Here is a 25,435-nt window from a genome sequence, read left to right as displayed (position 1 = left end):
GGGACTCCCAGCTGATGACCCCTGGAGGTGTTCATTTTCTACCTTGCTCTTCTCAGAAGCTCCTGGTCTCCGTCCTCCTGTAGGGTAGGCTGCTCTTCCTTCCACACGCTGTCAGTCACACCCGCCCTGGTCCTTGCTCCCCTCTCACTCCTGAGAGCCAGGGCCAAGGAGACAGTGAGGTTTTCCTCCCATGACTACAACCACACAAAAGCAAATCAAGACTCAAATTCAAGGGAATGACAGGATCACCTTACTGCACCTCGAAAGATTCTAAAGTCAACTGAAGTCCCAGCACTGCGACTAGCATGAAGAGAAGGACCATGGGAAGAGGCAGCGCTTGCCGCAGAAGGTAAAAGCGCTGTAGAGGAGGTGCTCCTGAACAGGATGCCCGAGGAAAACAGTGGGCAAGCCTACAAGGAGAACTCAGTAAACCAAACCACACTTAGAAAAATGAAAGCTGATTTTTATTTTATCATCAACAGCCATTCTTTGAACAAGAACATGCATACGTAATATTCTACGCACACATCAGTTTTTAACGTTAGTTAATAAAGGTTAAACACACAACATACATCCTTACAAAAAAAATTCAAAAAATGCAAACTTAAAACTTTAAACAAACGTCTTACTAATTTAAAAAAGTTTGTGTTGGGTACCATTTTGTACAACACGGTTAATTTAAACAGTTTCATTTTGGCTGCACATGAAGAAAGCATCAGTAGAAAATAAAGTTGTTGAGGGTTTTTAAATAGCAGAATAGGCAGTGTCGCCATGCAGGAAAAGCAATGTTAAATATTAGTTTTCAAAAAAAAATCCACATTTAAAAATATTTAGTTCAAGTCACAGAATGTTTCTCAGTTGAGACCTCAATGCGATGCATAATTAGCTGCCTCAGATGGCCTGTCTGAAGGACCCGTCCCCCTCAGGGTGGAACTGATTTTGGCACAGACAAGAAGTCTGAAGGACAAAAACATGATGAAAAAAGAGGGCAGAGGACCGGAGGAGGGAAATCAAAAGCACGAGTAAATGAGATAGGAATTGCAATCACTAGGGACTGTGCATTCTGTCGCTGCAGACACGGCCTCCTTCCTGCAGCAGGGCTCGCCGGTCACAGCTGTCACTGCAGCATGGATTTAATTTGCTTGGAGGTAGTCTCGTCGTTCAAATGTTTGGTTGTGTACCTACGAGGAGAAGAAGAGAATCCACCTGAGGCATTCGGAAACCACCTGAACCGGGGTCTGAGGAGTCCTCCTCCCGGGAGATGCTCTCTCAAAATCATGTCATTTCGTCCCAGTTTTAACCCTCTCCTGGCTGCTGTGTAGCATCACCACCACACAGCCTTTGAAACAAGCATCTGAAAGTCATTTGAACTTTAAAATTTTTTTGATTCCATGAAGAAACAGTCAGAGTTCAAATTTCCCTTTGCATCACAACCTGGTTGAAATGACCTGGGGAAGGCCTAACCACACGAAACGGATTTGAAGCTTCTCACGTGCAGGGTCAGAACTGCTCCAGCGCAAAAACCAGCAAACTGCCACCAGGGGGCCATTCTGGCTCTCTGAGGTAGTTAGTTCATTGTGCCAACATGGCTGATAAACACATGTGAGTTTAATTGAAGTGCAGAGGGATAAATGGCTCAGTGAGCCTCGCCTTTCTAGTTCTCGGGTCTCTTGCTTTCTGATGGTCTGACCAGGGTGCAGCTGCCTTAGCCAGTTCCCTGCTTCAGCTGGAAAGCCTCATTTCTTGCAAGACATCCCCACCCAAGGAGAAACCACATGGACCTACCCCGATGCAGCCCTGGAGGCTGGAGCAGCCGTGTGGAGACCTCTGCCAGCGCTGAGATGCTGACAAGTTGATTCGGCTTTCCTCCAGCAGTGGGCATCACAGTGTGTGTTTTGTGAGATGGAGGACTTTGTGGATTGGTGTCGGACATATGGGTTAATGTTGGACTTGTGGGCTTGGGCAGCACTGGGTTGGGATGTTTTCTTAATGTGCACTTACCATTTATATGAAACTCTCAATTATATATGCGTCTCTGAGGACTTGTGTCTCTAAAGTACCCAGACTAACACACTCTCCATTTGCTTTTGTGTGAGCTAAGAATATTTTATTTTTCTGTTCAAAAGGAAAAAAAGATAATCTTATCAAATATGATTGGAGCTCAGCCACCCAGTCTCCTCCTGTTTTGTGGCAACAGTTCTCAACCTGTGGGTCCCAACCCCTTTGGGGGTCAAATGACCCTTTCACAGGGGTCGTCCAATTCATAACAGTAGCAACACTTATGAGGTAACAATGAAAATAACTTTTTGGTTGGGGACAAGGGGGTCACCACCACATGAGGAACTGTAGGAAAGCGTCGTGGCCTGAGGAAGGTTGAAAACCACTGCTCTATGGCTCCTGTGTTGCCACAAGGGCCAAGTTGAGGAGCTGTGGGAAGTCACACTCGATTAACACAGCTCTTTCAGCCACACATAATCCCTTATGGGCTATGCAGTCATTCTGGATTCCATAGGTCTGTGGCTGTGGTCTGGTTTTGGAAGATATTACCTGCTAACAAACAGAAAATGGGAGGAGATGGAGCGCTGACCTGAACGGCGGGAATCGGACCTCACGATGATGGTTATCTTAGCACTGCTATAGTGGATATCAGAGTATATGCTACAGCTGAGACATAAACTTGTTTCTGGAGTGGCCTGGGAGGAAAGCCTGACTGACTTAGATTCGGAGGCCAATGCGTACTGCGAAAAACCTTACCAAAGCCCTCAGGTCAAGTGTGCATAAATGAGGTATGCCCAGGGATAGAGAACAGATCATAGTAATTGGGTGAAATCTGATTGCACCATGTAACTCCTATCAAACAACATTCCCCTGCGTGACTCTGGTAAGAAGGTGGGAGAACATACGGATAAAATTCACCTGTGAATAATTGTAACAAGTCCTTATTACGTCACCCTGATGTGTGAGAGCTCCCTGAGCAGCAGCAGCAGCAGCAGTGAGCTTATCACCAGCCAGAGCCCAGAGTGGAGCGCGTCCCCTGGCGTACCCCTGCCTGGCGTGCACTCACTACCACAGGAGACATTTCCCTGGGTTTTCGAGTTGTGGGCACTAGAGCGATTTGCAGGACCCAGAGATGTGAGGAAACAGCCTCAAGGGACATGTGGGACAGAGACGGAGCAGGCTAGCATCTGGCAAGCATTGGCTTTTTCAATCTCCAACTCCTCGGCACTACTGTGGTACTAATTCCTATAAAAGAAGTTATTACCACACTTGGCCATCACCGTTTCTGAGATTTTCCTTCCCAACTATGACCAGCATGGCAGATCACGGTGATCAATGTAGTTTTGAGGAAGGAAGACAAGAAGGCAGATACCCGGGCTAGACACAGAAATCCATTCAGGAAAGTCTACATCAGGCAGTAAGTTCAGTCATCATAAAATAACTCCCCCGCACCCCGCCCGGATGAGGTAAGAACCCTGCTCATCCACATCTTCGTCTTGGTTCCCTGGGCCCACCTCCTTCTTGCAGCAGGGGAGTCAGCTGAAAGAGCAAAGCAAGATGAGCATAGTATAAATTCTCTGTCCACGGGCAGAGAATGCACAGAGGTGACTTCTTAGCAACTCAGTGGGACCTTCGGAGGGGAACTGCCACACTATTACAAGGCCACCAAGATCTAACCTGTGAGTGGGTCGCTTCCCCTGTGGACAGAGAACAAGGGCCCAGGGCTGACCGCCATGCAAATGTGACAGAGGCACAAGGATCTAGCCCTAAGCTTAAATGCTGGCTCTACCTCATGCTCTTATGCTCAAGAGGCACTTAGTCCCACTCTCTATCTGCAAAATGGAGACTCATCTGTCACTAAAAGCACCCAAATAAATTATTTATGCAATTTCTATATATGCATAATTTACCTATAACAGTAAAATCCAGATGACCTGTATATAAAAACTTCCACTTTCACTATTTTATCGTCATTACCTGTGAGCTGAGGAACACGAAGCAAGACTCTGATTAGCTTAGTCACTTAAAATAACAACACAACCTTCTGCCAAAGGTACTTCGCAAGAGTTTTAGAGTCGCTGGCCCTGTGCTTCTGGAGATTACATAATGCTCAGCGTCTCACAGCTCTGAGCGAAGTGGATGAAGAGCTGCGTGGTGAGGTATAAATATAGGCATGTAAATATGTAACGACAGGGAAATATATATACGTACATATATTTTGATGTTAAGTATTAAAATAGAAGATGGATATTGGGCCTCAAATACTTCCTCAACACAAGAACAATTTATTCTAGTCACCTGGCATCCGAAGATGCTCACTTCCCAACAATCACTGAAGACAGATGGGTGCATAAGCAAATGTGGTGAAGAAAGCTGATGGTGCCTAACTATCAAAAGATAGAGCATTATGTGTCTTAAAGGATTAAAGGTAAACAAGCGGCCATCTAGCTCAGAAGCAACAAAGCCCACATGGAAAAAGCACACCAGCCTGTGTGATCATAAAGTGTTGATGGGATCAGGTATAAGATATCAAAGACCAAGTACAAAAAAATTTATCAATGTGAATAAGGGGCAGTGCAGAGTAGAGACCCAAAGCCCACGTGCAGAAAGTTGGACATCCCCTTACAGAAGGGTCACAAGGAAGAAACGAGCCAGTCAGGTGCAGTGTATGAACACCTATGAAACATGTAACTTTCCTCTAGTTCATTTAATGTTTTCTCGCCACTCCATTCTCATGACCCCAATTCTACCTTACAAATCCGGCTAGACCAGAGCATGTACATATCTACAACAAATGTGCTGGACACAATGGATGGAAGTACAGATTGTGATAAGAGCTGTAAGAGCCCATAATAAAATAATAAAAATATATATTTTAAAAAGATCTGTGTGTTCTGAGTTAAGAGTTGTTTCTCACCGTGGACACTGTATCACCACCAGTGTTCCATAATATGAGGCTCCAGGAGCCCTCCGGGGGAGGGACTCTTGGGGGAGTGGGCGGGATTCTGCATCTCCCAACTGGCTCCAAACCACGGGGGAGTTGATTTAACATGGTGCCCCTGAAACTGAACAGCACAGCGGAGCATGCTCGCTGTGTCAGCTTCCATCTCAGGACCCAGACCGGAGGCCCAGCCCACCGCCGACCTCAGAGGAGGCTGTAAGGAGGAATCGCATGCACCGTGTCTTGTTCACAGGGGCCCGGAAAGCCCTAGCTGCTAAGGGAGCCTCACTTCTCTCCCCATCACAGGGACAGACTAGTCTGTGGGCGACCTCAGCGCCCGCCCTCCCTCGCCTGCATTCTAGAGGAAAAAGGGCTGCTCCAAGCTTAGACTCTGGAACCCTGAAAGCCAGCCTGGGACTTCCATTCAGCTCAGGCATTGACCTCCTGCTCCAAAATGGGAAACCTCCTCCCAAACCTCACCTAACTCTGAATTTCTTCAACAGTTACTTGCTGGCTGAGGGGGTATCTAACAGGGGTGAGGTGGGATGTGGGGTTTGGGGGGAAAGCATGGGCCTCCTGAGACAGCGCTCTGAAAAGTGTAAGATTGTGAGCTTTGTCGAACCTTGGGTGAGAACTTGGCTTGGGGTTGAAACCATCAGGGAGCAAATGATTTTTAATTATTTCAGTTACGCTTAGATTTTTTGGACGTTGATTTCAAAGATGTATCTGAGCCGCTCACTGCCTCTGCAACCGTGTTCACAATCCTGAGCAACTCCTTGAGGGATGGGATCCACCCAAGTGCAATGGCACAGCCCTGAGTTTGCCTTGCGGCAGACCCGGAGTGAGTAAGGATTTGAGAGAAACAGCCATCGTCTGGCCCCGGGAACACGCGGAGGCATCCTTCTGCATTGCTTCTCGTTGAAAAGACCCCCAACACTCCACACCATCACCCACCAGGCCCAACCATCAAAGCAAAGGCTGCGCCTTCCAATGTCAGTGTCCACGTGTCTCAGGGTGCCCATAATCTCTGTGTTGAAATCCCAAACACTCCACAATGGTCAACTCACATCGCGTGTCAGAGAAATAACCGTCACAGTAACTCCTCAGTAATGGAGAGACCACGCTACACGCGGCAGACATTTCTACCTAAAACCGGGCTGCAGTCTTCAGGCTCTGGGATGGAAAGGTGTCAAATACAAGCTGCCTGCTCTGTCTTCTTCCTCCTGACACACACAGGAAACCCACACAGACCTGCCCTGGTGACTGGGGAGCCCGCTGCACAGCACAGAAGACAAAGGACTAAGTGAACTGCTTGCACTGGACACGCTTCGGTAGAAGGGTAACCCTCGAATAGAGCCCTGTCCCCGAACACGTGCAAAAACAAGGACTCTGAGCGAGCGAGCGAGTGAGCACACACTGACACGTGCAACAGTGACATTGCCGCAAAATTGGAGCGACGACAGGATTTCTTTCTCTTCACGTTTCTGTGTTTGGGAAATTCTATTTGCAACAATCAGTGTGTGATCACTTCATTTCGGTAGGGAAAACTAATCCTGCTTCAAGAAGTTCAAAAAGCTAAAGCTAAAATGTTCAGCAAGCAGAGAGAGAGAGAGAGAGAGAGAGAGAGAGAGAGAGAGAGAGAGAGAGAGTCTGTGTGCATGTCTCCTCTGAGAGCCCCATGTGCAGTTTTCTTTCTGTAGCACAAGCCCAGCATGTGTTTCCATGTACTAGAGTCCGTCCACACTCACACGTACGTACCTGAGAGCATTTAGAAGACCTTCTACACTATTTGGAGGCTGGTCCTTCAGAACTTTGATACAACCTTTCATCTAAAGAGAAAAAAAAAAACAAAGTAAAACAGACGACACTCACTTCCAAAAGCCTTGTGCTGAAAGAAACCAGGACTCCAACCACGGAACACTTAGAGCACTCACGATGTGAGTCAAGACTAGGACCCTGACACTAGCGACACGTTCACCTGCGTGTTCTGTCACCTGTGGTACCTACGACCCGACACTTGAGGGCTTCTCATGTGCACAGTATTAAGCAAAGAAGACTGACCTCTCGCAGGTAAGATGTTTAACGAATGCTCACAAACGCGGCCACGACAACCTGTCAGCCACAGTGGAACACTAAGGCCGAGTCCATGGCTGCTGGAGGAGGCATCCTGAACCTGGTGGCTTGAAGCCACGTTTTACGGGGCAGAACAGGCAGGGGTTGGCAGAGACAGGGAGCACTTTCTGGGAGATGAACCCCATGAGAAATCAGACAGCACACTGGGAAGTCATGATTTGCTGGTGTGAGTGTGGGTGGTGACAAAGACATCAGCTGGAAAGGACTAGTCACAGGCTGTGTGAAAAGGGACCACAGCAAAGTCAGGACTAGAAGAAGCGTAGCCTGACTGCTGTGGAGAAGCACAGCCCACAGGAAAGACCACCGGCTCTGGGTTTAAGGCTGCACTGCTCCATTCAGGGCCCTGGCTGCGATATGCATGGTCGACAGTTCAAAACCAACAGCAGCTCCTTGCAAGAAAGACTGGGCTTGCTACTCCCATAATCAGCCTCAGAAGCCCACAGAGGTGTCGCTGTGGGTCAACATCGCCTCGATGGCAGTGAGGGAGAGGCTGTCCCATTCATTAGCTAGTACACCACTGCACTGGCCAAAGTTTGAGTGTCTCCATTTGTCAAGAGGGACGATACCCACCCACCTCCTGGAGTATTGTCAGAGTTAAAAGGGAGAACAAGCACAGAGTCCCCAGGACCCAACAATCACTCCATCAATGGTAGCAACCGCTCCACATCCTCATGGAAGCGGAGGCAGAAGGCCAGTGTGTAACCAGCAACATAGACGTGAAGCCAGCGCTGAGTGCCTGAGCAAGCTGAACTGCAAGAGAGCTGGGAGACCATCGGTTCATGCTGCAACTCTGCGTTCTCTGAGAAAGGCCAGCCTCCTAGCTCTTACATAATAACAACAACAACAATCTTTGGAGTAGCATTTCCACTTAGGGGCGTTCTTTGGGACTGTATAAAACACCATGACTCACATCAATTTTGGAAGTTTTGGCAAATGCTCCCACTGGATGTACATGGTCGTAGAGTATGATGACGCCCACCATCACCCTCAAGCAGAAGGACACCGTCTCCTCGTTGGTAAACCTGCTCCTGTATTCCCTGGGGGGAAGAAAAGGCGAGGCAATGACACGCCACAGAACCGCTTCCTGGGGTGACGGGATGGGCTGCTAGTCTCCACCTGGGAGCCCTTTTCCCTCCTTCCCCACACCCCCACCCCCTGCACCCTGAGCCCTGGGAGCTGAGGAGGGCGGGGATTCAGCACCCACACACTATGCCCACTATTTGTACACACTTGGGAGTACAGCGCACTCCACAAAGCTCCTGAAAAACCGCCGTGTTTTCACTCAAAAAATAAGCCCTCTCATATGAACCTTCTGTTGCTCGGGACGAGATCAGACAATTTTAGAGAAACACAAAAGAGTTCCCAATTCAAAGTGGGGATGGGGTGGTAGATGGATATAAGGCTGTTATCACTGGTATTTAGAACTCACAGACTTAGTAGTGCAAATACTCTTGCTCTGTGGGGCTTCCCGTGACACCAGCCATTACTGCACTGTCATTAGCTGCCCCTGCGCCCACATCGTTCCTACTGACTACAGACAGGGTTGTCAGGTCTATAGAATGAGCTGTAGTGGTGCAGTGGTTGAAGTGCTTGGCTGTTAACTGAGAGGTGGGGCACTCTGAACCCACCAGCTGCTTGAGGCAGCGAGATACCTCCATGTGCTCCCATGAAGATTTCCAGCCCTGGAAGCCTTAGGTGGCAGTCTGACTCTGGCTGATGGGGTCCCCATGAGTAGGGAGCCTCCCAGTGGCAATGGATTATCTGTTGTTTCATTTGTCAATCTCTCCAGGAGCAGGTGCCCGTTTAGGTGGGCAGCTAGCAGTTCCTGCTGCGCCCCCAGGCCCTCCATGATTCTATTAGCAGGACTTGGCTCCCACTTTAATTCAATCACTTTCTTCATTCTCTTGAGGCAAGGCAAAGAGTGTTGTTGTCCACCCAGGTACGCTCAGCCACTGGGCGAAGGAAGCCCTTTTACTTCCAGAGCCTCACGCCGCTAATGAGGCCCGACAGGGAGAGCGGGAGGAGGGCAGTTAACCTCCTAAAAGTCATCAAGTTTTCTGACAGTTGATTGAGATAAAATACTGCTTTGGAAAATAAAGGCAAGGCCACATCATCCAACTACCCAGAGGACTTCTGTGTGCTTGCTGCTATGTAAGGATTGTACAGGCATCCTAGAGGGTCTCAACCAGAGGAGAGCGGGGAAGATTCAGGTCCCTGCCAACCATGGTACAAGAAGCACTAACAGGGAAAGAGAAAGGACGGCGTCTAAGTGACTCTGGGGCAGGTGCTTTTAAAGAGCTTCAAAGTTCCTGCCAAACACAAGCCGGGGTGACTCAGAATGTCAAGTCTGAAGAGTCCTCATTACGAGCTCGCCTGACTGAAGTCGCTAAGCACCAGTGTAGCGCCAGACGCTACACTGAGTTTCCCCCCAGTTTCCGTTTTGTTGCTGTGTGGGACACACTCAATCTTCCGCCTCCCCGCCTCAGGAGCACTCCATCATCTCAGCACCCCTGCCAGAGAAGCCAGGGGGAAGCGGATACTCACGGTGTCTCAAGCATGACTCTACACACACTGGCCATGGTGCTCAAACAGTCTGTGGTGTTCTCTATTGGTAAATTTTTATTCTGTCAAAGTGTAAAGAACAAACAAAAATGTCAACACAATGAATAATTCTTATTCAAGTACAATCTAAAACTTAGCACATCAAAATGAGCACCCAGAACCCACTAGCTGGGCGGACCCCACCACAACCGTGCAGACAGGCGGCATAGGTCTTTATCCCCAGAGCCCTCGGAAGCAGAGCAAGACTGGGGCAGAACCTGAACAGGAGGAGTGGCAAGAGAGGGGCTCAGTTCTCAGACTCAGGATGTACTTTGGAGGGAGAATCAACCTATGAGATGGATGAAGATGAAAGCAGAGTGGGTAGCCTTAACTGGAGCTTAGTGTGGCCTTGATATGATTGAGTTATCAACTGTGCACCGAAGTCACTCACTGCCACAGACGCACAGAAGCCCTAAAGGAAAGGGCAAATCAGAGTCTGCTTAGTTTCCACGATCATATGGGAGTAGAAATCTTCGTGCTCCTCCTGGGGAGCAGCTGGTGGTTTTAAACCAATGCCTGGTCTGTAACCCACTACGCCACCAGAGTTCCGAACAAGCATCAAAGACTGCCAACATGCAGCAGATGTGTACAAGTGGCCTCGGGGACAGGCCATGCTTCATGCACACAGGTGGGCTGCTTTAGGTTTAGGCATGGTGTTCAAAGTCACAGGACTTTGAGAGATCATCAGATGTCATAGTACAGACTCAAACTAAGCTAATCTCCTGGCTGAGTGTCTGCTTTGCTCTCATAAACACACAGACGCTTCAATAACAAAGCCTCTAGTAGGAAAACTATAGAGATCAATAAAGGTTATTTCATACAAGCTCCACTATTCAACGGCACTTTGACCCTTTTTGAAAAAAGGCACTACTGTCAGGCAGCTAGCGCAGCCATCCAAGAGCAGTGCCCTGTGCAAGGCTTACCTCCGACACAAATTTCGTTGTGGCGTCACTTAAGGTTTTCAGCATTGGGGTTGCTTCGGCATAAAACAAAGACATTCGATTTGCCAATTCATTATTAACTTCATTCTCCCCTTCTGCCTGTGTGGAAAGCATGGGCATACAACATCAATGTCAATCCACAAGTTACTCTACACAGAAGTCTACTGCAAAGACCTGAGCATGGCGCCACCTCAGGAAGACTTGCCAAGCCAAGTCTAATAAGCATCTTAACAAAGTGCATTTAAAGCCTCGTGTGCACAGGATGCCTAAATATGCTTCAAAACTGCTGATTAAAAAAAGATTACTACTGAAACTATCGATAATATGAAATGTGAAGAAGTGCCAGCTATACACAAAGGGCAGAACTCAGTGTAGCGAAGATGAAAAGACAATTATCACACCGTAACTGTCCTTACTCTGCGCACACGCGCGCACAGGTCCAGTGTCCACAGTAAACTGCTAACTTGGTGGCGAACAGGACTCACAGAAGCAAAGAGCCCCTACAGATGATGAGCGTGTGTAATCAAGCCATCCCACCTGGTGGGATGGGGGCACGAGCGTGTTTTATTTACTCAGCCCACTCACTAGAGTGCTGTGTAAGAGGAGCTGGCAAATTACGAAAAATAAAACGGGACAGGAAGTGGGGGTTCGATTGTAGTGACTTCAATGCTAGGTTATGTTCCAGTCTCCCTTCCCTTATATGAGGGCTTCAGGAAGTTCATGGGGAAATCCCTTCGTCTTATAAATCCACTTTTCCTCATATAATCTGAACACAGCCGGACCCTGGGACCCGACCGCGTCAGTACTCGAAATAATCGGACTTTGACGTGAAATGTCCAGAAAATCTGCACCGGAGCCCAAACAAAACAGAAATCCAACCAGACACACGTGACTTTCGCAAATAAAAGCAGTTCATGTTTTAGTCACTCGGAGTTAGTTGGCATTGCTAGTACGTGTTGTTTAAATTTTTTTCGGCTGTGTTCCAAGCATCTTGCTATAATTTTCTTAGTTTTTGTGGCTTTTCTAAGCAGTTTTTTTTTAAGAATCGTGATAAAGAACTGATTAATCATGTTATCGATATTGTTGATGACAATTTAGTAAACCTTCTTAGAAAACAGTTAAGGAAACGCCAACAGCAGACCACATCAGACAGATTTGTTTTTAGAGAAAGCCAGCCAGGTCCTAGTGAAAAGGCAAAGAAGGGAAAAACCTCCTGAGAAGCAGCTCCCAGTTGATTTTATGGAAGGGATTCCCCTTCCAAGCAATGGCTCTCTCTCCATCCCTCCTCTCCACATCCGCGTCCACAGATCCAGATCCTCATCCACCTCAAGGTATGTTAAAAACGTTTTTAATTTTGTGTTTCTTAAATTATATTATTTAACTATGAATTTATTTACTTAGAAATTTCTGTGTAATGTTTTGTATAAAACGGCACGGTTAAGGTAAAAACTTGGTAGTCGAAAATGGATTAATCCATTTTCCGTTATTTCGTACAGGAAAAAATGATTCGGAACTCGACTGCGTCGCATCTGAATGCTCCTTTTCTAGAACAGGTTGGTGTCAAGGTCAATGTTCTAAAGGTGAACTGAAGGTAGTGGGCCAAGGATCCCCAAAAGGAAAAGCACTGCTCAGAAAATGAGTCAGGCTCATAGAAAGCTATAAGATGCTTGCTGGAAACTGCGTGACAACGAGGCTCGCCGCTGGGAAAGACGTAACAGAAGATAAGGGAGGAGGGAGAGATTTCAGAGACAAATCATCTGAGAAATGACTGGATGGATTTACCCATTGCCCAGAGGGTGAAGAGATGGCACACGTCAAGCTGACGTACATGTTTTTGGCCTTAAGTGATGGAAAGCTAGCAGCCTTCTAGGATCAGGTTTTGTTCTGAGTTGATTTCAGGGGCTTGGTATGGAAACAACAGATGGTAAGGTCAGCTTCCCACCAGGGCTGGCCTGTGCAAAACCAAGCTGGGGACAGGAACAGATGCTTCAGGGATGGGCGCTCTTTCCCACGGCAACCACATCATGAAACATTGATTGCGCAACAGGGGATACAACAGGAATGGCCTCTTAACACACACACCCCTCATAGGCAAAAATTAAAAAACAGAAACAAAGCCAAAAAATCCTCAAGCAACTAATCATTGTGTGTGCGGTGATGGCATTTTTCTATCCAAGAGCTGTTCACTGGGAGGCTAGGGGTTGGCCCTTGAAATGTCTCTATTCTTCACATGGCACAATGAAGGCCCTCACTGTAAACCACTAGAAGAAAAATATGTAGGAAAAACGTTTTCTCCTCTTCTGTCTATGGAGCCCAGGTGGCAAAGTGGTTATGCACTGGGTTGCTAACCTTGAGGTCACCAGTTCAAAACCACCAGCTGCTCCTTGGGAGGAGAACGGTGAGGCTTTCTACTCCTGTAAAACTATAGTCTCAGAAACCCAAGGACAGTTCTGTGTTGTTCTTCTGAGTCACTATGAGTTAGAAGCGATTCAATGCGCAGTTATTTAACTTTTGGAGGCATACCCTAAACAGTTTAAGGTCCAGAGCCTAACTAACCTAGCCAGAAGAGACACCAGGCAGCAGCCACTTACGGAACAGGTGTGCTATCCCCATCTCCTAACCCTGAGAGGGGGACAGGCGGGACATTCTCCCACTGAGGATAATTCGCCCAAGGATTCATCTACTCCAAGACAATAGGGACCCCCAACCCCTGGGTGTGGCAGGGTGTGAAAATTTTTTTAAAATTTTCATGGAATGAAAATTCAGTAAAAACTGCTAAGTCTCAGCATTATGCTGACATAAAGAAACTGCTGGCAGGTTTTTTGGGGGGATGCAGGTAAACACCACACCGCTTGCTGCATTTTGCTCTGTCCTCCCAAACCAGCTGTGTCCTCATAATTCCTAACTCTATTGCTAGCTTTAAAGAGGGATCTGAGTGGCTGGAATACAAGAATAAACTAAAAACTAAGAGCCAGGTGCTTCTTCCCACCCCCCAACTCAGAGCAGCAACTTACGGGCACATTGTTAATCCTCATACGACTCAACGTTCTTCTGTAATAACTGAAATCATTCTGTATGGCAGGATTTGTCATCTGAAGAAGACAGTTAGGAGATAAAAAGCCATTAAATGCTGAATGTTAATGCAAACATGTCGTCTATCAAGTACAGTTTAAACTGGCGATACGACTTCCTGAATGTGTAATGGCCGAACAACGGAAACGGGCATCACCCAAGACGGCTCTTGGCACTGAGATTATTTAACAGTGTCCAGGCCTCAAGTTATTTAACACTGTGTTCAGGCCTCGTGCGATGAATACAGAAAGACACACAGGTGGTTTCGCATTTTCTAGAGGAGGTGAGTGGGGCCTTGAAAAGTCGAAGGACTGCCCAAGGTCTCTAGGTGGTTCCTGAGAGCGCTGAACTTGAAGCCAGGCCTCCTGATACCACTTTATCACCTGTTCTGGGTCACTCCTGATAGCAAGAAGCCAGTCTAGCTTAAAGGGGAAAAAGCAAAAAACACCTTAATGTTTTAACGTTTTTAATGGAGAAAAGCCTTCAAAAACAAAACAAACAAAAACGCCATAGTGAAGAAAACAATTCTGAGAAAATGTTGTTTTTGCAACAATTTTCAAAAGCAAGTTTAAATAAAGGCAGAATATTGGGTTTGCTACCTGCCACATAATTTCTTAAAAGACCTGCCGTGATTAGGAAGTCCGTTATTGCCGAAGTCCAGTGGAGTCGCCTAAACCCTTTCTAGCAGGGTCCCCAGGCACTCTCTCCTCGTGTTTGTTCCACAGGGGCTCGTGATGTCCCCCCACCCCACCCCACCCCCCACCAAGACCCCTGGACCTTTAGAAACGTCACCTTGAGCTCATCAAAGCGGAGGGTGAAATGAAGGATTTCTGCAAACTGCTTAGCAAGAGCCTGCTCTCGCTCTAGGTGCTGGGTGGGAGAATACGGGGTGCTTGTCAGGGCTCCCAGAAGACCTCGTAATGCTGATTCTGAAGAAAGTAAGAAGAGGTGACAAGAAAAAGTATGTTCTTCTCTGCTACTTGTTTATTAAGAAGTAAACCGTCAACGATCTAATTCCCATAAAAGTTCAACCAAACCAAAACTCAATGCCACTGAGTCAATTCCGACTCATATCGACCCTACAGGACGAGGCACACAGCCTCGGTGGTCTCCAAAACTGTAACTGTTTACAGGAGACAAAAGCCACATCTTTCTCCCTTAGCGTGGCTGTAGATTCAACTGGGCTGACCTTGGGGTTAGCAGCCCAGCATGTAATCCATGTGGGCTCCTTGGAATCCAGATTACCTAAACATACTATATACTTATAAGTACATACAGTACACTACATAGTCTAAATGTATATACATAATATTCATATATATGAATCCAAAGATGTTTAAAACTTTGCCAATGCACGAATATATGACATGCACCAAACTGAACACCATTTAATATGGAAAAGTGCATTTCCAAAAATGGAGAAAATAGGTCAAAAAGAACACCAGGTCCGAGGGTAGATCTCTTATTCCAGCCTCACCACGTGGACTGGCTCTTTTCTGTAATCACGACTGCTGTCCACAAACGAGTGATGTCTTTGACGGCACTGTGCCCGCAGAGCCCCATCAGTACACGCTGGTCAAATTCTGAAAACCTCAGGCGCGGGCAGTGCCATTTAATTACAAGGACAAACTGCTTCCTTTAGGTTGTGAATGGGAGTGAAATAGCTGATTCAACAGTCAGCTTTCCTACTATCACAGATCTTGGCAGTTTAGTACCGCATAATGGAAATATTGTAACTCAGAATCCAAACAAAACCGTACCTTTTAAGTATGTGCTCTGAGAATGCCAGATTAATAAATACTGTCAGAAGGTGGAACTCCTGCCATTTCACTTTCTTGAAAAACCACAGCACATCAATTACTTTGGTTAGAGCGCACACTGGATACCACTGGAGGAAAGAGCTTACGGTGTTGAAAAGACGCCCTCCACTGAGAAATTTCAGAACACACCATGCGCGTGAACGACGCGGTCATCTCAGAGGGCTTCTCTTCACAGAGCACTGGCCGACACCCAGAGCAGCCCTGGTGGGGCCGTAGTTACCCACTGGGCTGCACGGGCGAGGCTGGCGGCCGCCCCTCGGCAAAGACGAGGTCTTCTGCTCTGAGAAGGATGCTCTACTGCAGAGGTTCTCAATCAGTGGGTACCAATCCCTTTGGGGGTCATACGACCCTTTCACAGGGGTTGCCTAACAGTAGCAAAATTACAGTTACAAAGTAGCAACAAAAATAATGTTATGGTGGGCCGGTCACCATAACATGAGGAAGTGTATGAAAGGGTCATGGCATTAGGATGGTTGAGAACACTGGTGTCCTGCCTCAAAAACCCACTCTGCCCAGAGGTCACTGTGGGTCAGGGCAACTCAATTGTAGAACCAATCTCCATACTGTGTATTTAACATGGTGTTCAATTCCACTGAGACATGAGCAGTGGCCCCTCCTTTTCACAGAAGGATAAACTAAATTCCAAAGTTAGAGCACAGAGGATGGCTAGTAAGTGCCAGGGGTTCTGACTCCACAGCCTCTTCTCTCCACCACGATGAAGAAAAGTGGCATCAAGCCCAGGGTGGAAAGAAGCCCCCTGGCCGCACTGGTACAGTCACTGACCAGGAATGGCAGGACTGCCGTACAAAATCAGCTGACACCCTCACGGGGATCACCCAACGGACTGCGGCAGAAGTGAGAGCGCTGTGCCAGCTCTAGGTCTGGCTTCCACTTCTCCCCTTTTGGACCAAGTGCTTCAGACCACTTTCTCGTAAGACCCAGCCCCACCCCCACCCCCGATGTACCACCTGAAGGCACTCTGGCTGACAACAGCCACGTTCCTCGTCTACAGGTGGCATCAAATGCCAATCTCGGGCATGAGTCACGTTGGGCACTGCAGCCCATTGAGCTGCTAGATGTCCACAGCCCAACCAGTATCGCACAGAGCGGAGGAATCTCAAGGCTGAGGCCAAGTCAATTCCGAAATTACACCAAATAAGAAAATTGCTGTTTTTATCAATGAAGAACACAGCTTTCCCCCAGATCCTGGATGCTTCCTCCCCCCAACTACCATGATCCGAATTCTACCTTGCAGGCCTGGATAGGACAGAGGCTGTACACTGGTACATTTGAGGGCTGGAGGTACAGGGAATCCAGGGTGGATGATACCTTCAGGACCAAGGGTGTGAGGGGCGATGCTGGGAGAGGGGAGGGTGAGTGGGTTGGAAAGGGGGAACTGATTACAAGGATCCACATGTGACCTCTTCCCTGGGAGAGGGACAGCAGAGAAGGGGGGAAGGGAGACTCCGGATAGGGCAAGATATGACAAAATAACGAGGTATAAATTGCCAAGGGCACATGAGGGAGGGGGAAAAGGGGAGGGAGGGGAAAAAAAAAGAGGACCTGATGCAAGGGGCTTAAGTGGAGAGCAAATGCCTTGAGAATGATTGGGGCAGGGAATATATGGATGTGCTTTATACAATTGATGTATGTATATGTATGGATTGTGGTAAGAGTTGTATGAGTCCCTAATAAAATGTAAAAGAAGAAAAGAGAAAAAAATGATTAGGGCAAAGACTGTACAGATGTGCTTTATACAATTGATGTATGTATATGTATGAACTGTGAAAAGAATTGTATGAGCCCCAATAAATTGTTAAAATAAATAAATAGATAAATTTAAAAAAAAAGAAAATTGCTGTTTTCAATCCCTATGATTGGGGGTGGTCTGATATAGATAGCAACATACCCAACTCCTGACTTATGGACACAGGTAGGTGCAAAGTGTTCGGCACAACTGGATGTGAGGCAGCTACTCTGGCAACTCTAGCAAGATGAATCTAAAATACCCTCAACAACTTCTGATGGTAATGAAGTCGTTATCCTTACAAACCAGCATTATAGTTATTACCAGGTTTTCCAACTCACCTAACCTCTGAGAAAATTCATAGAATTTCTTTAATTTGCCTACTAATGGGACAACCGCACCCCATGCCTTCTCTTGCAACTTCTCATCTGCTGGATGCTGGATTGCCTGAAAAACCCAAAGAAAGCGTGGTTAGATTTGGAAGGATCATAACAGTGTCATTTTCACAGGACACAGGCTTCAGCTGGAAGAGAGGAGTGACAAGGACACGGGAACTGAGAAGAAAACTCACGTACTTCCCATGACATGGAGAGTGAAAGGCGCCTGGTCAAAGGCAGAAAACCCAAGGCACAGGGAAAGCAAGCTCTCTTTCAAAGTGCAAAGGGTTACTCTCAAAGAAATGTGTCTTCTTGTTTTGATCATTTTCGCATGTTTACAAATGCTTGACTAGATCCTTTGAGAAACGTAAGCTCTCCCACCGCACCCCCACCCGGAGCCCTTCTTCAGTAACTCAGTCTGTTCTCGCTTACATCTTCGAACCGCCATCTGAAAGGGGAAACTCAGACCCAGAGCAGGGGTATGCCACGTAGTGCTGGAGTGGATCTGCCCTCGGACTGTGAACACATAAACCAGAGAGCCCTCACAGATGGAGAGGATGTTCTGGATTAATAAGCTACAAACCAAATACATGAGTTACGTGAGTCTTGGTCTAAGCAATGTCTAGACTTGCCACTATCTTCAAATTTTCTTGGCTTTTCATATAAAAAACAATTAATGGTGCCTTCAAGCTACCAGGAGCATTTCATCTGAATCTCACTCTTACAACTACCTAGTAATGCAATACTGAAGCAAAGAGGGCATGCCCGATTCACCTTTCTGTCACACTACACTGACATGAGTATTTTTCAAAGGGATTTTAACATTATGCTGATGTTTATCTTTAAATGTCCTTTCACCTCAAGCTCAGACTCAGTATTTTATATCAAGTAGTGAAAATTTCTTCTCAGAAGTCCAGCAAATAGGTCACTAAAATGATTATTTTCTTTTCTTAAGAAGACTAACCAATTTCCTCCCCAAGGATCGAAGAACAAGATTTCCTAATCCCAACCCATTCTCACAAAAGCAAAGTGCCCTGCAAACACCACCCACTCTCATCACCGAGCTTTACCACCAGGGAGGCCAAAATGCCCGCTGAAAAATGGAATCAAAAGAGCGTGAGATCCTCCCGTGACGTTGGATGGCTCCTCGTGTTTCACTGGCCCTGCGCGCATTCACTCCCTGGATGTCCCCATAAAGACATCACCTGCTCTCTGGATGGGATGGGCCCACCCTCAAATCCAGATCCCTTCTCCTTTGGGACAGCGTCCACTCTTGTCCAGTATGCAGAGGGCACTTAGTGAAGGCCCATGGGGAGGCAGTCCCGAGGCAAGTATCATAACTCATTTTCAACTCGTCCACACTGCTGAGGACACACCAAACCTAAAGACGTCAGGGGGGTGTCACCATGTGCTGGGGGGTTGGGTAGTCACTGTGACTGTTCACCCTCTCTCCCCAGGAGAAGAAGCTTCACGTACTGATCAGATTTTAAGTCTCACTCTCTTGCTGAATCATGCTTAACAAAATGAAGCTTAAACAAATACACCTGCAATTCCACAGCTCAGTCAAACTAACAGGGAGCTCTTAGCTGTCAGCTCAGGGTCAGATACGGCTAGGTGGCTGACACCAAGTGTCTCTCCGATCCTCACTTGTGCTCTGTGAAGGGCTTGTGGCCATGAGTAAGGCAATGGTGAGCTCTCCTACCGACGCTTTCCTCTGGAATCGATCTTTCGGGATGCCTATCTTCAAACGCTAAGTACCTGGGTACAAGCGCACATACATACACCTGCAACAGTGGCCTCCAAGAGAGAGAATCTTACAGTACCTGCCTGACCCCCATCGCCTGTTTCTGCCTATCCGAAGCAATGAGTCTGAATACTTGATTACGGTCTGTAGCACACCTTATTGACGGTCACATGCTCTCACTTACCAGCAAAATTGAACTCACCCCCCCCCAATTGCCTCTGCTTTCTTCTTAAGTAAACATTTCATTGTTCAGAGAGAGAGAACTACAGCATGCTGACAACGAACGTAGGGCCACACAAAGCTAGATGCTCCCTCAAAACCAAACACAAAACAGCAAAGAGAGAAGAAAAACACCCCGATTCGCGGACAATGTACATGTTGTGTGCGAGAACCCCCAGGCCTTAACACTGAGCCGCTCTTGTGCTCTTCTGTCACTCAACCACTCTTGAACTAATTAATGTAATCTCTCGTCCGCTTTAAAGGCAGCATTCTATATGCAACAGAGAACTGACTGTAGATACAAAACATTAAAGGGACTCGGGGGTGGGGGCAGTCAATGTCGGTTTTTCTGAAAAACGCGTCAGCACGCTTTACCTCTCGGATCTCGTGGCCAGCTCCTCTGTATGACTGCAAGTCCTCCAAGATGCCTTCTGCGTCTTTTAATACTACATTCACCTGATTGTAGATTTCCTTCTCCGACTCTGTAGGCTGGGCATCTAAACAGCAGGGAAGCACAAGAAAATGTACAGTGACAAGTATTTTTAAAACATCTATCCGTCTATGCACACGCACGCACACACACGTACACATAAGGCAAAGCCACTAACAACCCAGAGATGAGTTACATTTTATTCAATGTTAACTCTGCACTTGCTCCTTCAATCACAGTGCCACCATTCTACATTTGAGTACCTAGCCCAAGTTTGCAAGTGTCTGCCCGGGAACACCAAACACATCTACCTGGTTCAAATGACAAATCGTAACTTGATATAGTGATAATCTTAATGAAATTTTAAATTGTGATACTCTTAACTAACAATCGCTTTGTACTACACTCAAAGGACAGCATGTATGGAATGGAACAGGAGTGAGTGTAAGGCCTACTCATATACCTGCATCATCTAGAGCAGCGGTTCTCAATCTGTGGGTCGAGACCCTTTCACAAGAGTCGCCCAACTCCTAACAGTAGCACAATGACAGTGATGGAGTAGCAACGAAAATAATTTGATGGTGGGGGGTCACCACCACATGAGGAACTGTTAAAGAGTTGTGTCATTAAGGTTAAGAACCACTGATCTATATAGTTTCACACGAAAATGACTTTATTTTCCTAGGAAGGTCATTTTACTTTTAACTACAGTACTTTGATATAAAATCTATGCCCCCCCCAAAAAAAGACACCCCAATACAACCTTGTAAAGATTTGAGGTGCTTGGCTTTTCTAGGGGTCACTTAACATTCTGGCTCAACTCCTATGGGAAGCTAGGTGAGAGGCAGGAATGAATGCACAGCAGTGTCGATGAGCGCCCGGCACAGGAAGGCAGGTCAGAGGGCTTGAGGCCAGGAGCTCAGTGGGATGCTGATCCCGGGGAAAAGGAGAGAGCAAGCAAGCTCGGGAAAAGGCTACCCCTCCACTCTAGAGCTACCATGGGAAGCCGGGTTCCTCTCCACGCGGAATGGAGGGAGGGAAACGTCGGGACGGTTATTAGACAGCATAACCAGGGTCAGACACTCAGGTACTGTCACCGACTGACTCCCCAGATCATGATTTCTCTAGAGACAACAGAAATCTCACAAAGGTTTTTAATGGCTTGGTCACTTGTTTCTCAGAGGGCACATTTTAATCTAATGCCTTTGTTTCTGTGTTTAAAGGTCAATGGGCATATCCCACATGGAGCATTCCCTGTCTTTCAACCAGACCACAAACACATAAGGCATAAAGCACTTGCAATGATCCACGTTCTGATCACCTTAACAGTTTAGGGAATAATTAATTAGGCTGGAGGGCTAAGAGATCCTCCACAATAAAATGCTCTTTTTATTATAGGGGTAGGGGGGTGGAGAAGAGGAGGGTTGTGGTGTCCACATTTAGAACATGAATTAAGAAAACTTCTGGTAAATACCTTTGTCACCAACTGCATAGCACTAGGGCTTCCATTTTTCTGCACCCACCTCACACCCTCTCCAACCCCTCCCACCCTCCAGCAAATGCATCATCTAGCATCTGTTCCTTCCCTCAGAGATTTTGAAGGAAACTCAGTTCACATGTGAAACTTGGGAATCAAAATATCTAAGCACTACAACTTCATCTTGTGCATGGGATAAAATATAATTCCATTCTATCTGATCCACCTGGCTACCTGGTGTATCTTTGAAAAGATACCGCCCCAATTTTAAAATGTAACGTGTTGAAACAGCACGACAGCCACCAGAAGTAACATTCGTGTGCAAAGTCAATGTCAGAATTTGTAATCATATCTGCTCACTTATTTGCCAAGTTCTTTTCAGAAATCAGGTATTACAATAAAATTTCTAAAGAGGACCAATTGCTAAGTTTTGTTTATAAAAACTCTGGGTCCAAAGCTATCAAGGTATTTACCAGGAGCAAACACTGATACGGTAGCACAATGGTTTAATGTTGTCTTGAAACCCAGGATTTGTCACTTAGCAGACTGTGGTCTCCATAGTGCTCGTCAGACACAGAGGCACATCTCATACGTTTGATACTTACACCAGATGCAGAAGAGGGGGAATGTCCACATGCAAATAGCGCAGTTGTATACTTTTTCTTATCAATTTGTGGAACTACAGACTTTAACATCAACAGTTGACACACATTATAGTTTTGAATTCATGGATGGGAGAGCGGTCATGACAGAGGACAAGACTGGAATGACCTAGTAGACACCAGAAGGTGCTGGTGAACCTGGAAAATAACTAAACTCTGCACTGAGCTGGTGTGGTGACTAGCTGTTAACATCGAAATGTGACACTGAGGACTTACGTACAAACAACACATCACCAAGTCGCTTAGAAAGACCTTGTCAGTGGCTCCTTGTTATCGCACTACAGGTTTGGTTAAGGACCATTACATTTTAAAAATACAGGAGAGGACTGCAGGTTCTCCTCAGGGTGAGAGAAACCCAGCACCACACTGATGAGACATTTTGGAGACTGTCACAGGAAAGTCACATCTATAATTTTGAAAGCTGCTGAAGACTGCTGGGAGATGAAGACACGCAGGAAGAGCAGAAGGGGAGGCCGCTTTCTACGACAGCAAGTCATGCAGAGGGCAACACGCTGGGGGTGGGGGGGGCGGGATCAGAGAGGGTGGTTTTTAAAACGGCATTGGATAATGCAACCAAGACTTGTCACTTTGATTTTTTGTAGCAAAGAATGGCTTCAGTTGTTGGAAAGAAAAGCCGCACTGTTTGGCTCAAACAAAGGGACAATGATTTGGTAAACAAATGACCATGATCTAGGAGACACAGGAACTAATTACTCATCAAGCTTAGTTCTAAGACTGTTCTAGGGACATTAAGGCATGTTTCAACTGAAACGAAAAAGGAGTAAAATTGAACATTTTAATAAGTACACATTAGGATACGAGGGAAAGGTGCCGGGAAAAAAGGGGCTCAACTCGAGTCCCCATACACAATGAGGCCAAGTTTAGCTAGGAACGGAAACAGGAAAAAAGTCAACATACAATCCGTTCTAAGGGGATTTTCTGCTTTAGTCCTGCATTTATGCGCTCGACAGATATTCATGATCGATGTCTGTTAGGGCCATCACGGTCAGAGCTGTATGTAAGTACTGTGTACCGCTGGATGGTATAAAGCCCTCCGTGATGGTATTTGTTAGATGAGTGAATGAGAAAAGTCAGTCGCCACTGCCAACTTCTAGCCATGGCTACCCCATGTGTGTCAGAGAGATCTGTGATTCAAGGGGTGGGATTTCAGGGGTTAATTCTTTTTTTTTTTTTGGAAGGAGGCTGCCAGGCCTTTCTTCAAAGGTACCTGTAGGCAGACTGGAACTTCTGACCTCTCGGTTGGCAGTATGCCACTCAGGGGGTGAAAAAGTAGAGAGCGTAATAATATGCCATCCTCCTGAATATAAAGAAGGCCATTATGCTTCTTATATCTCTGAGCAAGTCATCTTACGTTTTTACTTAAAAAAGAAAAAAGCAAGTAAGAAATATGCCACCAGGATAAAGCTATTTCAGAGTACAAGGCAAAAGCCACTGGCAATATGTGAGCAGTAACATGGAAAAATAAATTTAGACAGAAAGAGTGGGTACCAGTACTTTAAAAAGTTGGGGCGACACCAGACACGCAGAGAAAGACATAGCGTCGGAGGAAGGATGGGCTGCTGGGAAGGCACTGCCGTCACCAAGACCGTTCCTTCCCACTCACAGGCGGGCTAGGCCAACCGTGCGCCTGGCCTCGCTCTGCCTGGGGTCCGTAAACCAGGTCTAACTCCCAAACGCTGAGCCTGTCTGTGCTGGTCCTAACCCCTCAGAAAGATGACAAGCTTAGAAACCAGATCTGACCGTTCTGCTCAGTTCTAAAGGGTTGCCGTAAGTTGGAATCAACTCGTTGGAAGTGAGTTTGATCTGGGTCTATCAAAAATAAAGAACAATGCTTCTTGAACATAGAATGTCATTTCTCATTCATATTTTGTGTTTTCTGGTTTTGTGTCTTCTAGCTACAATGTCCTTCACTAGGTTAGCCTGAAACATTCCCATTCGCCCTCCAAAACCCGACTAATGCCAACTGTCACTGAGAGCGAGCAGTCTTACATGACGAAGACATCCTGTTGGCTCCATCTTCTCAGTGGCCACTGGTCTACACTGTGAGTATAAGTTCTGAATTTCTATGCATCTTACCAGACAGACAGCTCCCCCAAAAGCAGGGCTGTATCTCAGAGATCTGTGGCACCTCAGCACCTGCTGGTTAGCACACAAGGAGGTTGAACCAGAAAGGAGGACTTAGGGGCAAACCGAGGGGGAATAAGGGAGTAATCATGTATTTTGAGGACACAGTCTTCATTTGATAAACTACAGGATCCCACTACGCTGTACTTTAAATACACTGAAATAATCTGTATGCAATCTGTTGTAAGCCAGATAAATCTACAGCTAAATCTATATGGAATTGTTTTTTAAGTTTGGTCAACCCCAAAGATATAGTGGGCTGGATTTAACCAAAGAGAATGATGTAAAAGTGAAATTAAATTTTGTAGTGGCCTAAATGCTAATATACATCTGGAAGTAAACATGAAGTTTATTAGCTATTAGGTATTTTCATTTTAAAAAGAGGTGACTTTATTCTAGGCAGGTCAATAGCGTGTTGGCCAATTTTGAGTCAAGTAACTATATAAAGAACTTTCTGATGAGCGAGGTCACTGTGCTAGCCCAATGATGAGGCAAGCAATTATGTTTTCAAAGAAACATTCTCAAAAGGAAAAAGATGCAAATGTGGAGAGAAAGAAATGGAGGAAGTCCAATGTTAGAATCAAAATAACCCATGGCCATTGGGAGACCCTACAGGACAGAGCAGGGGCAACTGCTCCATGAGGATCCTGAGACTCAATCATCATGGAGAAAGGCAGTCTCGTCTTTCCCCGCGGTGTGGTGCTGGTGGTGGGTTTGAACCATCAACCTTGTGGTTAGCAGCGCAACATTAAAAGCACTGCACCCCCAGGCTCCTTACACTCAAGATAAACCCTATTTTTAATACCCTCATAAGAAATACCAATAGCAAACTCTGGCCCTGAATACAGGGTATATAAAAGGTTGCTGCTAAGGGGCCAAGCCACGAATTCTACACTGGCCGATGGTCCAGGCAATATGCACCGTATTTATCTAACTTAGGCCTGCCTTTAACAAGTGCACACTTTACACATAGCCCTTCGTTATTTGCTGTTCTTCCTGCTTTCATGAAATAAGCTACTCACATTTACAAATTAATGATCCCAGACCCCTTACAGACAAGTAAACTGAGCACAAAGACTTTTAAATACTGTTATTAAATTAATGCTGCTCACTTGACCACAGCATGTG

At 46.4% G+C, this 25,435-nt stretch overlaps 1 protein-coding gene across 7 annotated transcripts in view; it reads right to left on the bottom strand.

Moving 5' to 3' along the window:
- Window positions 1-463: 463 nt before the first annotated feature.
- Window positions 464-25,435, bottom strand: part of CYRIB (CYFIP related Rac1 interactor B) — a 139,112-nt gene continuing 114,140 nt past the window's right edge. For all 7 annotated transcript variants that reach the window (XM_075549262.1, XM_075549260.1, XM_075549266.1 and 4 more), the window contains 9 exons: window positions 19,969-20,090; window positions 17,595-17,700; window positions 14,479-14,615; window positions 13,629-13,706; window positions 10,597-10,713; window positions 9,617-9,696; window positions 7,983-8,109; window positions 6,698-6,768; window positions 464-1,181 (listed from right to left, as the gene is read on the bottom strand). In XM_075549262.1, the coding sequence (XP_075405377.1) occupies window positions 1,118-1,181; window positions 6,698-6,768; window positions 7,983-8,109; window positions 9,617-9,696; window positions 10,597-10,713; window positions 13,629-13,706; window positions 14,479-14,615; window positions 17,595-17,700; window positions 19,969-20,090 (902 nt within the window). In that variant the 3' untranslated portion in view covers window positions 464-1,117. The remainder of the gene's footprint in view (window positions 1,182-6,697; window positions 6,769-7,982; window positions 8,110-9,616; window positions 9,697-10,596; window positions 10,714-13,628; window positions 13,707-14,478; window positions 14,616-17,594; window positions 17,701-19,968; window positions 20,091-25,435) is intronic.

The sequence above is a fragment of the Tenrec ecaudatus genome, chromosome 5, assembly GCF_050624435.1.
Source record: "Tenrec ecaudatus isolate mTenEca1 chromosome 5, mTenEca1.hap1, whole genome shotgun sequence".
NCBI classification, from domain to species: domain Eukaryota; kingdom Metazoa; phylum Chordata; class Mammalia; order Afrosoricida; family Tenrecidae; genus Tenrec; species Tenrec ecaudatus.
Note: the sequence above shows the minus strand (reverse complement) of the source record. Positions and strands in the feature narration are given on the sequence as shown.